Consider the following 13,661-nt stretch of genomic DNA (forward strand, 5'->3'; position numbering starts at 1 on the left):
CACAGAAGCAGCTTATTAATTGTAGCGGGCAGGTAACAGAGGACTTCTATCCTGTCTTACTCTAGATAAACCTAGATATTACCACTGGCTGGCTTACAAGACTCTCTTCTAACAAAATTCATTGCTCATACACGCTTTCCTGGGCCCCTTGGCTCTGCACATCCAAGAACTTTGCTAGGAAGAGGAAGGACAAAGCAAGCACATGTGAATTCTGCTTCTCTGCAGGTACAAAAGTAGTGTCAGAGCACCATCATTCTGTTGGTAGAGAAAAGGAGAGGGAAGAGTAAGAAATGACAATGTGGGAGAGTGAAAATGGTAAGGGAGGCTAGGGAAGTATATGACTGGTGAGACCATCCTGTATACACTGGCCCAGACCCAAGACTAATATTGCAGTTACTGTGACACTACAGTAGTATTGGTACCTAATAATTTTGGTCTAATTTGAATCCATCTTGAATTATGATACTGACATGGCATTGCTGTGTGGCTTCTCACTGATAAGTGTGCCTGAAAGCTTGTGATCTTTTATCTCTTCTGTTGGCCTGCTTCACTTCATCCTGGGCCTGACATCTCTGTCTGTATACTTTTGACAAAATATCACACTTCTCTACAGCACTTGTAAAAAGCACTGCAGTAAATCCTTTCAAGCTCTAACTTTGGATTTTACTATCAAACACTTAAGAACAGAATATTTTTCTTTCTCCTTAAGCAGAGACTGAATTCACCTTGCAGGAATTTTCTTCACTTCCCCCATTCAGTTCTTTGCAGGTGCTCATTTGCAGGAGAGAATTTATGGCTTTGTCCCCTGTTCTCCTCTCCTAGGGTGGTGCAAATTACCTGGGTCAAGGACTGCTTTTTCTCTTCTTTTCTTTTCTTTTCTTTTCTTTTCTTTTCTTTTCTTTTCTTTTCTTTTCTTTTCTTTTCTTTTCTTTTCTTTTCTTTTCTTTTCTTTTCTTTTCTTTTCTTTTCTTTTCTTTTCTTTTCTTTTCTTTTTTCTTTTTTTCTTGGTCTCTCCCTCATTCTGCTCTGTCTCTTGCACAGAAACAGCTTTCCTTCCCTCTCCTTTAGATGATGGGCTCTTCCTCATTATAGCTCTTCATCTTAGGCATTTACATGTGCAACAAATAATAATTAATGAAAATAAAAGTATTTATGAGGCCCACTCCAAATCTGACATTACAGAGAGCAAAACTGTCGATGAGTACCTTTTATGACTTCTCACTAGCAGGCAGTTTGTAATTTTAGGGCCAGAAGTGCCTGGATTTGTGGTGAGGAGGAAGTTTTCAGAGATGTGGGTGCTTTTCCTTCCTTCCGACAGCAAACAGCGATCCACGCCAGGATTTGCTTTCTGCTCCTGTATTTCAGATATGCAATGTGTAGCACGTTTCTGTATGTGTGTGTGTGTGTGCGTGTGTGTGTGTGTGTGCGCGCGCGTGTGTGTGCGTGTGTGTGTGTGTCTCCCCCTCGCTGTATTTGCCTCCAGGATTTCGCCCTGCCTGGTTCAGGAGGCTGCTCCAGCGCTGCGCGGAGCAGAGGTTTCCCCGGATCCCGTAAATACAGGCACACGCACCCAGTGCACCACACGCATGCACATGTACACACACACACACACAGACACACGCACGCACAGAGCCGCTGTCCAGTCCATCCCCACGCCGGCTGCTTTCTCCACCACCTCCAGCCTCGCAGAGGCGGCAGGCGCAGCTCCGCGGCAGATCGCGCCGCCGCTGACCCGGGACTCCGCTCGCAGCAACGCGCCCGCGGTGTCAATCTCCACCACCTATAGCCAGATTCCCCACCACCACATTAATTTTTTTTTATTATTATTATTATTTTTTTTGGCGGGGGGCGAGACCCTTTTGCATTTGGACCAGCAGCCGGAGGGACGAAGCTGCCTCTTTCCCTGCGCACCGTGCGCGCATGAGTGTGTGTGCGCGACCACCTTCCCCCCGCCTCCCAAAAGTTTGCCTCGGCGGCCGGGGGGCTCACGGGCCGCCGCCCCCTCAACCGGGGGGCGCGGCGGCGGCGCGGTGGCTGCGCGGCGACGGCGCGGGACTTGCGCGCTGCGCGGGACTTGCGCGCCGCGCCATGCCGGCAGCGCGGGGGGCTGCGCGCTGCGCCCTGGCGGGGCTGCTCCTGCTCCTGCTGCTGCTGCCGCCCGCGGCCGCGGGGACCGACAGCAAAGCGCGGAGCTGCGGCGAGGTGCGGCAGGCGTACAGCGCCAAGGGCTTCAGCCTGGCCAGCGTGCCCTACCAGGAGATCGCAGGTAAGGGGCTGGGGTCGCGGAGGGGTGATGGTGGTGGTGGTGGAAGGAGGGGTGTCACCGGCAGCCAGCTGCGCGCACTCGCCGCGGATGCGGGGCTGGGCTGCGTGCGCGGCGTGGAGCGGCTCTGCCGGCTCCCGGGGGCACCCGGTGCTCGCCGGCGGGGCGCGCGCGTGTAAAGAAATGAATGGGTTTATGAAACATCAAAAAAAAGCTATGGGGGTGGGGGTAAGAAAAAGGAAAGAAAAGGGGGAAAAAAATGAGGACGCGGGTGAGCCTCAGCAGCGATTTTGTTCGCCTGCAGAAACTTCTTGAGAGTTGCAGCCGGGTTGCTGGAGGCAGAAAGCTGTTCCGCAGTGGCTCTTGCTGCCGTTGTGTGCAGGGGGCAATAACTTTGCCCACTGCCAGCGGGGACGGGGCGTGAGGGAGGAGGAGGGGGGAGAGGCAGCCCTGCCTGGGGCCGCCGAGGCTGGCAGGCTGTCTCCTGTGTCCCCGGCCGCTCCGTGCCCCCGCCGCCGCCGCTGCCCTTTCTGACGGGGCGAGGCCAGCCTCTTGGAGGCGCAGCCCAAAAAGATCAGAAGCATTAGCTGCTGGAGAGAAATCCCCCTCTCCGCACCATCTCCCCCCCTTTCCCCCCCCCCCGCTCCGCAGCCGGAGACGCCGGGCAGCCTGTCAGTTAGCTCTTCCTTATGCTGAAACATGCCTACAACAGGTTATACCTCAGTCTACGTACAAAAGGTGTTTTATTATTATTACAATTGTAATTTTTATTTGCCAGCTTTTCCCTTATCCATATTGCATCTTTGGAACTGATTGAATGAAAATATGTCCGAGGCAGATAATCCTTTAGCAATTGGAGAGCATGACAAAAAAAGAGAAATAATATGAGAAGGCATGAGCTTGAGCTGCTCAAATTGGACTGCTTGAGCCCTAAGAAAGGTTTCTGCTTTGCCACTAACGCTTTGCTGCTAGATTTTGCTGTTAGTACAGTGAATTAGATGCTCCTCAGTTAGCTTGCTTCCTTTTTAAAGTTGGAAGCAGTACATTTTTCCTGAGGTGAAATAAAGCCACAGTTACTTACTGTGCACAATTTAGCACTTTTCAAGAGGAATGATAAATGTGGAATATCTTAGGACAGTGAAGATGTATTTCACAAAAATGTTAGGAAGCTTGTTCCATGTTGCCAATGCATAACAGATCCCGTCTCTGCATAGCCCTGGTGGTTCCTTTGGACAAGTAGGTCTGACCTACTAACATGTGTTGGAACAAAGTGGGAGAGAGTGGGGCCTGTCCATGTTACTGTTCCACAGGCACCTTCATCCCTTGGGCTCACCAATTGTCTGGTCTTTCTGTGTTCTTATTTAAAAACTTCTGCTTAAGTTCCTTGTTGTTATATGCACAGTTTTATGAAATCTCTCTTGTGACCTTGTGGTCATACTTTCTTTCCCTTTGCTTAATGTTACTCAATGTTACTTTGCTTGTTGTTACTCCATCTGCCTGGAGACAGGGTGGTATATCCTGTCATATATATGTCAGGGTATATTCCCTGTCATAATTAAAGGAGAATGAATTCCAGTGAATTTCAGTGTTTTAGTAAGTTTGTTTAAACACTTGTTGCTTTCAGCTCACAGACCAGTTTTATTGTCTTACTTATTTTTTGAATGTTCAAAGCAAAGATGCCATGCACTTTTAAGAAATTCTCCTGGTTACTCAGTTTGCAAGTTTTTGTTAACATGTACCAATACAGAAAGACTCATGGTAGCTAAATATTTAATAATAGTTAAATCTAAAATTACTTTTCAGTTTCCTCTTAAGGTTTACAAGGAACACATACTTTATGTTTTATGCAGGTGTGAATTATTGTTTTCTGCACTTCTTATTACAAGTTGTTTATTTTCTTTGTGGCTTATCTGACTTTTGGTTAGTTAGTGTATAGGTGTATGAACTTTAAAACAGTTTGTGTGTAGCTACTCAGTTGTTGGAAGATTGAGATTGTTGAAGGTGTGTATCAGAGAACACTTTTCCTGTGGTGCTGAGAGGTTTTATAATAACTGCTTGTGAAGCATGAGATCTTGTTAATGTGAAAGCTACCTATTTGCAACCAGGCACAATGTTGGAAGTGCTTAATTAAAGCAATTAACATACAGATTTCAGAGTAATTGTTTTCTTTCTGTCCTTTTCCACCATGCTGATTTGGTTAAAAAAGCAATTTGTTACTGTTATGAAACAAGTGTAGTCTGTCAAAGGCCCCATGTTTTAAAGAGTTCAGAGTACTTTAATTATGTTCATATTTCTGAACAAGTGTGTTTTTAAGAGACTTTTCATTGATGACTTGGTTATATGATGGAAAATAGTAATACACAGTATGGTTGATGTCTTTTGATTTAGCAGTAGTCATATGTTTCCATTTGTCATTTGTTAAAAAGCTACTTTCTGGCAAGGACTGTTGAAACTGGATAAACTGAAGTGGTAGCACAGATGTACTCATGCGAAGAGCTCAACAGTCTATTTAAATAAAAGAGGCTATGGACACACAGAGGCTAGGTACCCCTCTGCTGAAAGGAGCAACAAAAACAAACTTGTTTATAAATTTTTGTAAAATTATTTATACCAGCATTCACTATAAAATGCTGAATGGAGAAGGTGGAAGTATAGGATTTTAAAAGCTACCTGTTTGTGCACTGTAAGGCAAGGTTTGCCTACTGTATTTTATTACAAATGAAATGTGTTGAAGTTGGTAGTGATATAATTATGGTCATCTGCTATGCCTTTATAACAATGCTAAATTGTTCAATGAAATTGTATAGCAGTTATTTGTAACCAGTTTGCTTGCATATAACATCTTGTCTGATCACCAAATTCTGGTGCTGTGACCTACACTGAGTATGACATATAAAGATGGTTTACAACACAGGTCATCAAAGGAAGTAAGTCCTCAATAAAGGAACTTTGCCTGTGAATGATGAGGGGGTAGACAGAGGAAAGTTTGTTGTGTATGTATTATGCTGCTGTGGGCCTGATTCTGTGCAAAACCAGCATCAGTCACAGGGTGGGTGTCAGTAGTTTGTGTCGTACACTGGGATATCCTTGTAAAATCTGTCCTATTATAGAACTGAGCATCCTGCATTTGAAAAAGAATTGAACTGTCAGGTTCATGCTACTGTAATCCAATATTCAGGAGTTCTGAGCAGAGCTCTTCATGACTTTATAGAAATGTTTCAGTCTAGGAAAATCTGTCACCTAAAAGTTAATTCAAAAGTGAAGTCACATCACATATCTGTTAACTATACTTGTTTTTAATCCAGCCATGATTTTAGTAACTTTAAGTAAGCATTGTAAGGGAAACCAGGAGTATGAGACATCAAAGTTAAAGGTGGAGTCCTTACCTCAAACTGTTCTGTTGTCGGATTTGTTTTGTTGCCTTTTTTTTTTTTTTAATAGATGTTGAATAATAATGTATTTAATAGTGTATTTAAAGAAACACTAGAAGTGTTTCTTCTATAAAGATGTTGAATTCTAAATAGTTCTTAAGAAGTTAGAGGGCTTTGTTCTGTGCAGATGATGAATGAGGTGAGATTTTGGCAACACATAGACACTATAGTGAAAGTAACTGAAATGAAAGCAGAAGCAAACCCTTCATTTTGAAGGTCAGGAGTCACTTGAAATTGTACTTTGATGAATGGGTTTCATACTGGCATAATTTAGAGGTGTTGGCTGAAGAAAACTAGCAAACATAACACAGTTGCTTGTAGCTCTAAAGTGGTAATAATAATAATAAAAATAAACTCAGTAGTCACTCATGCAATTGAGCTATTAGTCCATGCCAAATATTCCAATATATGAATGTTTTTCTTTGCTTTAAGTAGTTCTAATATGTAATGACAGATTTACAGAAGAACAGTGGAAAATTCTCCTGACCATGTCCATGTCAAAGTGCTTCTTAATTAATGTTTTCTTTTACTGTTTCTTTACTGATGTCACTGAGAATTCTGTGAACAAATGGGGATTCAAAGAAACCATGTGTAGTTGTCTCATGAGTATAAAAAAGGAATAGCCTTATTGAAATCAATAATATAATCAATGCAAACTTGTGAAATCTGAATTGGGCCACTGGAGGTTAATTCATTCCTGAATTTAGTGGCGAAAATTAAGATGGATGTGGAATTTGATGTAATCTACTGTGCTTGTCTTGTTTTAACCCTGTTGTAAAAGTATCCTCTACCTTGTGTATGACTGCTTCTCACCTCCATGATTTCAGTAACTACAACAGCAAGAGACTCTCTGGTCACACTCCCTTATGACGTGCCCTATTTTCCCATTGTGAGTGCATGTGTGCATTTAGCAAGGAGGGAGTATAGTTTTTCTAAGACCTGGCTTTGCTATCACTGTTGTGCATATTTATTGGTTTGTATGTGACCAGTTCTATTAAAGTGAAAACAACTTATGTATGCACATCTAAACCTGAAAGTACTCTTTGTAAGATCAGGGCCTTGGAGGAGAAATAGCATGTTTTTAATGCTTATAAATAATTGATTTTGACTGAGAATTATAAATTTTAGCATCTGGAGTTTTCTGATCTGATTTTATGGTAGTGTATTTTGGAAAAGAGGATTTAAAGTAGAAGTAGCAGTGCTTTAATAATTAGTGTAATGATGGATTTCAGTGTATGGTACTCTAATTATCTTTTTTTTTTTTTTTTTTTTTTTTTTTCTATAAACTGTTTGATTTATAATCCAAAAGCATACCTAAAGCTATAATATTTTCCACACTTTTAAGTGCTATTGTGTTAAACTGTTGTAATGCTGTATTAGTACTGGTTTCATCATATGCTATTGTGAAATACTCCTGAGATTAGGTGGTGTTCAGACATCAGAGAGGTCAAGCACTATGTTAAAAGCTCAGGCCATTCTTTTTATATTACTGCAATAAAGAATATATTCATTTCATTTATATTACCACTTGGCTCTCATAAAAGGTCAGTTTCAGCTGAATGTACAATTACTTGCAAATGGCAAATCTTATAACAAGTGATCAACAATAAAAGCTTTCCTGGGTAATCTGTCTTTAAAATTACCACCTGCCACTTCTTTGAATGACTTGAGGATCTTGCAATATCACTCAGAGATCTCTGTCTTATTCCCCACGATATGTGTAAGAAAACTATGCATACTAATCTTCCTTTCTGCTTAGCAAAGTGAAAATGCATAATTACATTAAAGTTTCTAGTTGAAATAACAAGCTTGGTGCTTAAAACTCCATTACAGTATCAAAGTATCAGCACTCCCATTACTAGCAAAATGAAATTACATTTTCAATGAACTTTATGCTACCCTTCATACCTGGTTAATGGGTGCTATCTCCCCGGGATGGGAGCCTTCATTCTGTGGTTTTGACTGTTCATACTGCCAGACATAATTTTTTTAGCAGCTTAAATATGTGTAAAAGAATTAATACTTCTCCACAAATTCCTAGGAACAGCATTTAAAGGTTGGAGTTTAAAAGCAGAGTACTTATTATGCTAAACAGAGAGAATATATTACAAGATGCAAAAGGAATTTAAAATGTGTTGCAGATGGCAGGAAAACATGTGCCTGCCATAGCACTTTATTAATTCATAGCACTTTATTCTTCTGTATGTAAAAACAGCCTAAAGCCTTCTGAAAAGAAGGTTTGCTTTCTTCACCGTTTATTGCTACAGAGCTGCTGCACACGCTCCAAACCCAGCCTTTCCCTCACAGCGTTTTTCAGCCCGTGTCCTAGGAGGCTGCCACAAAGACCGCCAGCACCCTCATATGAACTTCCTTCACTTAACGCGACCTCTTTCTTCGAGCTAAGCGCAGCGTCGGTACCTTCCTACGCAGCCTCTCGAGCTCCGAACCCGAAAGGGGTGAGCGGTGTCGCGGGCTGCGGGAGCTACCCGCCGGCGAGCCGGCCTGCCCTAGGCGTGAGGGCCGGCTGCGGGGTGGGAGGGCTTTCTCCGCATTTCCCGTGCAGCCGCCTCTCCGCGCTGCACAGGCGGGACGCGCCCAGGAGGCGGCTCTGCCGTCCCTCGCCAGCCCGGCCGGGAGCCCCCCGGCGGGGGATTGATTTCCACCTCTCCCGACAGGAGCTGCTTTCGGTCCACGGAGAGGGAGCGGCGAGGGCCGGTGCTCCTAACGCAAACAGCAAATTGCTCTCTGGCTCTCGCAGCCTGCGAGGTCTGTTACCTTAAGCTTCTAATGGCCTTTTAACAGCGTTTCCAGCTGAGCAGCAGATGTAAAGGATACGGAGCGTTGAGAGCTATTTTTTTTTTCCTCTCCTGAAAGGAACATTTCTACAGACACTCTGATAACAATGGAGCCTCGGACCTGCTCAGTGACCTGTTGGGATTAAAATAGCAGAGAAAATTTCCCAGAATAAGTGGAAGTCTCAACTATTTTTAACAGGTGCCTTACAAGGGCTATTCAGTTCAGTATGCTTTACAGAATAATGTATTGTGCATGCATACATGAAGGTGAAAGCACGACTTTTATCTGGAATGGCCTCAAAGCCACATTTAGGCACTGAAAAAACAGGCAAGCTACACACTTACCAGGACAGGTATTTGTGATCCAGCTGAAACTTTATTTTACAGGAGCACTCTGAAAAAACATGCCCAAGCACACACAAATACAAACATAAGCAAAATGAAAAACTACGCAGAGTTCAGTTCATTTATGTCAGAAAGATCAAAGGCCAAGGCACCTGTGCCAATCCTGTGGATTGGGTAATCTAATTAGTTCAAAGCTCATGCTTGACTAAGAAGTAAGCAATACAACCTGTCTTCTAAGAAAAAACAAATCCTTTCTGTTGCCAGAAACAGATTCTTCCTGAACCTCCATAGCAGTAGCTTTTGCCATATCTGTGGTGGCAGCCTCTGGTATTTTTGGCTATGTCCAACTGACTTATGGGTTGGGTGCTTAACATACTAAACACTGCAGAGACACCCGTCTGAATTTATCTTGGAGGGAAGTCAACGCGTGGGGTGAGGCTGTTGCACAGCTGGGTATCAGACACCAATATGGTATAGCGTGAGTAGGTATATGGATTCTGCCATGGTTGTGAGAACTGTTACTGTATATAGAAGTACTCCGAATCTGGCAAAATGTAGTCTGTGAGTGTCTCACTGCAGTTGTCACATATGATGTTTGCAGTTGGCTTTTGGGCTATTGGGCTCCCTTTTGACCTTGGATTTTTCCTTTTACAGCCCATAAAAAGTAATTAATATAGGAAACTAGAGTGGCTTTCTTAAACTGAATTATGTTTTAAGAAGTGAAGTATAATATTAGGGAAAGGATCTTTATGTGCAGTTATCCTATCCAAAGTGTGATTGTGCTGATTGATGGTTATAGCCAGGGAGGCTCCCACCAGACTCCTGTGTATGTTTGCTGTAGGTTCTTATCAGTCCAGGATACAGTTTCCTATCTTCTGTAAATGTTTCTCTTTCAATTGCTCTTTTCTAAGTTTCATTTTTCTGGCATTTTCAATCATGTAATGGGTAACTTTTTAGATAAAGTGTTGGTATTTATGGTTGCAGCATTTGAATCTAGAACAACCCTTTCTCTTGCCTTCTAAATGCCACATTGATCTGTGTTATAGTTTTGGATTTCTGTGAGTGTTGCCATCTGTGGCTTTGGAGTCCTAAAATACAGCTCTAGATAGAGGAAATGAGGTTAGTAAAAAGCTGACTTAGAGAACAGGGGAGAAAATATAAGGTAGAATGAACTGTTGGAGAGCGGACTGTTTCTGGAAAATGAATGAAACATGAATGGGGATACTTCTTTCTCTCATTGCTCAAGTCACTTTGCAATCATTGGGTTAGGTATTAAGGTCCTTCTCATAGTTAAAACCCTATGGAGGAGAAGGCAACCAGGCTGAAAAAAGTGCATTCATTCTAGTCAAAGTTTTGGATGAATAGGATACAAAGAAGAAGGGAGGGAGCAGAGATGGTCCATTTTTTTTTTTTTTTTTTTTTTTGAGCCCTACTTGGTCTGTATAGTCAGATTTTTCCTTTTTGTTATCATCTAGGTGGTTAAATATCCAGTATAAAGCAGATTGTGGTGGCCTGATCAGTCCAAATCTCTAAAATGGAAAAAGTTCTATTCAAGATGTTTTGGCATTTCCAATGTTAAATGGTTCCTTCAGAGCTTTTTTCTTTGCTTCGTATACTTTGTGAAAGCAAAACTATTGATAAATCAAGCTCAATGTGTGATATGTAATTGCCTTGTTTCAGAGAGAACAATGCAGATTTTGCACAGTTCTGTATATCATAACTTTATTTAACTGTGCTCCATAACCTCAGAGAGCAGGCTCTGAGTTTCTAGGTTATACTTCCTTTCTACCAGAAGAAGAAGAAAAAAAAAAGTTGCAAAAGACTTGGATTCTGACTGTCAAAGTATGTTTTCATTTACTCCTAACCCTCTGGATGGGAGTTTTCTGTCAGAAAGGTTAAATGTGTTCTTTTGATGGTGGCTTTCTGGTAGGTACCTTAAGATTATCATGAAACTGAAAGTGAAATATTTTATTTATTTATTTATTTGTTTGTTTGTTTGTTTGTTTGTTTTCACATGGCAGCACAATGCAATGTGCCAGTAGTATAGTACTTTTATGGTATAATTGAGGAGAAATTACCAACAGCTGAGCATTCCTGCATTTTATCCTCACTTTTGCACTTGACTTTATTACTGCATCACCAAAATTGACAAGCTGTACTAGTAAAGTCATCTGTTCTCCAAAACTGAATGAGCTGAACATCTGCCTGGTCTGAGTGATCATAGTAAGAATGCTTAGGGAACTGCCTGCTTCTTATCATGTTCATGTGGTCAGTTTACTAGGTGTCTGCTGATTTTATTGCATATTGAAATTTGTGGTTTATGAGGCAAATGGATTGGATTATTAGTCCACAGGTTTATATACTGCCATTTATTGTTATTTTCATGTTTTAAATCTTTTCTACACCTGAGGGTACCCATTCACAACTATATGCAGCTTCCACACGTAAAATAAAATTGAGCTTATGGTAGAGGTACTGTTGAAATATAAATTGTTTAAAACAGAAGCAGAACAGTTCTTTGCATGTAATAAGTACCCTTGCATGTAATAAGTGATCAGTCAGCCAACTCCAGAAACTGTTGCAGAATGTTTAAATGCTTTTTAATTTATCAATGCCCTTGTTTTTAAATGTGTTCTAGTTCCCAGGAAATTCAAACAATGCAGTGATCTGTCAAAGTAAAGGGATGATGATCACCCAGTGTCCAGTGGCCAAACAAAGCGTTTTCCAAAGCTATTAAACTAACACAATGTTTGACAAAGAAAGAAGCTGAGAGTTCAAACAGTGACTACATTTTATTTAGTTTCAAAAAGTTGACTCACAGTATAAGCAGAAAATAAATATTTATTTCTCCTATATTAGCTTTTGGCTTTAAAACTTTAGCAATATAGGATTTTGTCCATCATCAGTATCTGTGTTTTTGAGAGATATGGAAAATACCTCTTGAACAGTTTCTGACTCAGACCATATTCTCTTTAAACAATTAGAGTCCTTGCAATTTACAATATTCTTATCTAGTCTAAACTTTGCATAACATGTACATATTTAATGCAGTTTGTAAAAGAAATTCGCAAAGTTGGCCTGCAAAAGAAACCACCTTAATAAAATCTTTACTGTTTATTTTGTGAAGCAGTCTATACTCTGCTAGCAGTACAGTTGTAAAAAAGCAGGGTGGGTGGAAAGATCATGCTAATCAAAGTTGCAAAATAGGTTGTGATAGCTCAGCAGAGATACAGTTGTTTCTGAGCAGAAAATCAAAATCTAATTTAAAAATGAAGGTATTTAAAAGAACAGCACAGGGGAGCTTTATTTATTGAACTGGTGAAAAGCCAGGAGCAATATTCCTTGACTGCTTCTGTTCCAAGATGGTCCATCATGCTTGCTATTGGCTAGCAATGAGCATTGTTAATTGAATACCTGGAACATAACTAAAATGCATTGATTAAATACAAACACCTGTCTTTGCAATGTAGCCTGGCTGATGAAGGAACAGCTACCTGAAATTGAACACTGAAAAAGCAATTTGTTTGTTCTTAAAGTTGATCTTCAGAAATCCTGTACCATTCTTCAAATGAGAACTCCAAAGCCTCTTTTTTCTTTAATTACTAAGACATAGTACTGAAAGCCATGTATAAATTGACCAGAATCAGATTGGTCGTGCCACACATGCACACTTGTTACAAGGATTTTTTTAGTCAAATTCTGCCAAAACTGTTTTTTGCCCATCTCCATTAATTGCAGTGAGTGGCAGAATTTAATTGAGATTTAACTTCCTTTTTATTATTATTATTATTTTGCAAAATTAAGTAAAGCAATAGATTATCAGAATTCAAAATTATAATTTGTGTGAACCACTGAGCAAATACAGTGTGCAGTCCTTTCTACAAAAAAAAAGTATATTTTATATTTATGACATTAACTCATGAGACTTACATGTCACTTGATCATAAAATAGCAATGTACATATTGTTTCAATATTTTTCTATTACTTAAATAACAAATATAGTGGAAGTAAATATACTGCTTAATTTTTCAGTTGTCCTTTTAAAGGGCACCAGCTTCATATCCCATTGAGATTACTGGAGTAATTGATGGATCCTTTGTGGAAGCATCTTTGTACCTTGTTAATTAGTAATTTAGTGTCTGAGTTTCCTCTAAAAAAAGTTTTTTTTCACTAAAACAGCTCCAGCTGGACACTGTAAATCACTGTTCACAGCAGAATCAGTACAGAAACTGGGCAAACCACATACTCTTGCTTGCATCTTGTGTACTAAATGTAGTTGCTGATGGAAAAACAGAAATACAGATTGTTGACCAAATGGAATTTTTGCATATCTGATGAATGGATTGAAATTGCTCATCTATACCAATTGCTACCCAAGAGATTAATGCTTTCTCTTCTGAGAAGAACACTTGGAAATATTACAGTCTGTGCATTATGAGTAAACACAGTGTATGGATAGTTGTATATACTCATGCACCTGAACAGCCCCTATCACTCAAAAACTATGCTGAAATTCTGTCATATACAAGACAGCTTTTTTCACATTTTGGATCATAAGTGAGGTCCAGTTTTCTTTTTAACATTTGTATAGTTTTAATTGTTAGTTTTGCTTCTTCTAGAACAATTTTTATTCTTCTGGTGGTAGGATGGCCAATGCCATCCCTCGTGCTTAATGGACCCTTTTTTTTTTTTTTTTCTTTTTTCTGAAACATGAACAAAATCAAATGAAAGATGAATAAAATTATAAAGAGCAGATTCATGCAGTTTTTTAGTCTGTGTTGCTGAATGAATGAGATACAGGTCCATAAACTGCACTTGGGCTAAAG

The 13,661-nt window shown here is 40.5% G+C and overlaps 1 protein-coding gene across 1 annotated transcript in view; it reads left to right on the forward strand.

The window, feature by feature from the left end:
- Window positions 1-1,920: 1,920 nt before the first annotated feature.
- GPC6 (glypican 6) overlaps window positions 1,921-13,661 on the forward strand; it is a gene marked incomplete at both ends in the record, with an annotated part of 807,337 nt that continues 795,596 nt past the window's right edge. Inside the window, one exon of the mRNA XM_082782952.1 lies at window positions 1,921-2,266. Coding sequence (XP_082639078.1) covers window positions 1,921-2,266 — 346 coding nt within the window. The remainder of the gene's footprint in view (window positions 2,267-13,661) is intronic.

Source organism: Aythya marila, assembly GCF_965140915.1.
Source record: "Aythya marila genome assembly, chromosome: 1".
NCBI classification, from domain to species: domain Eukaryota; kingdom Metazoa; phylum Chordata; class Aves; order Anseriformes; family Anatidae; genus Aythya; species Aythya marila.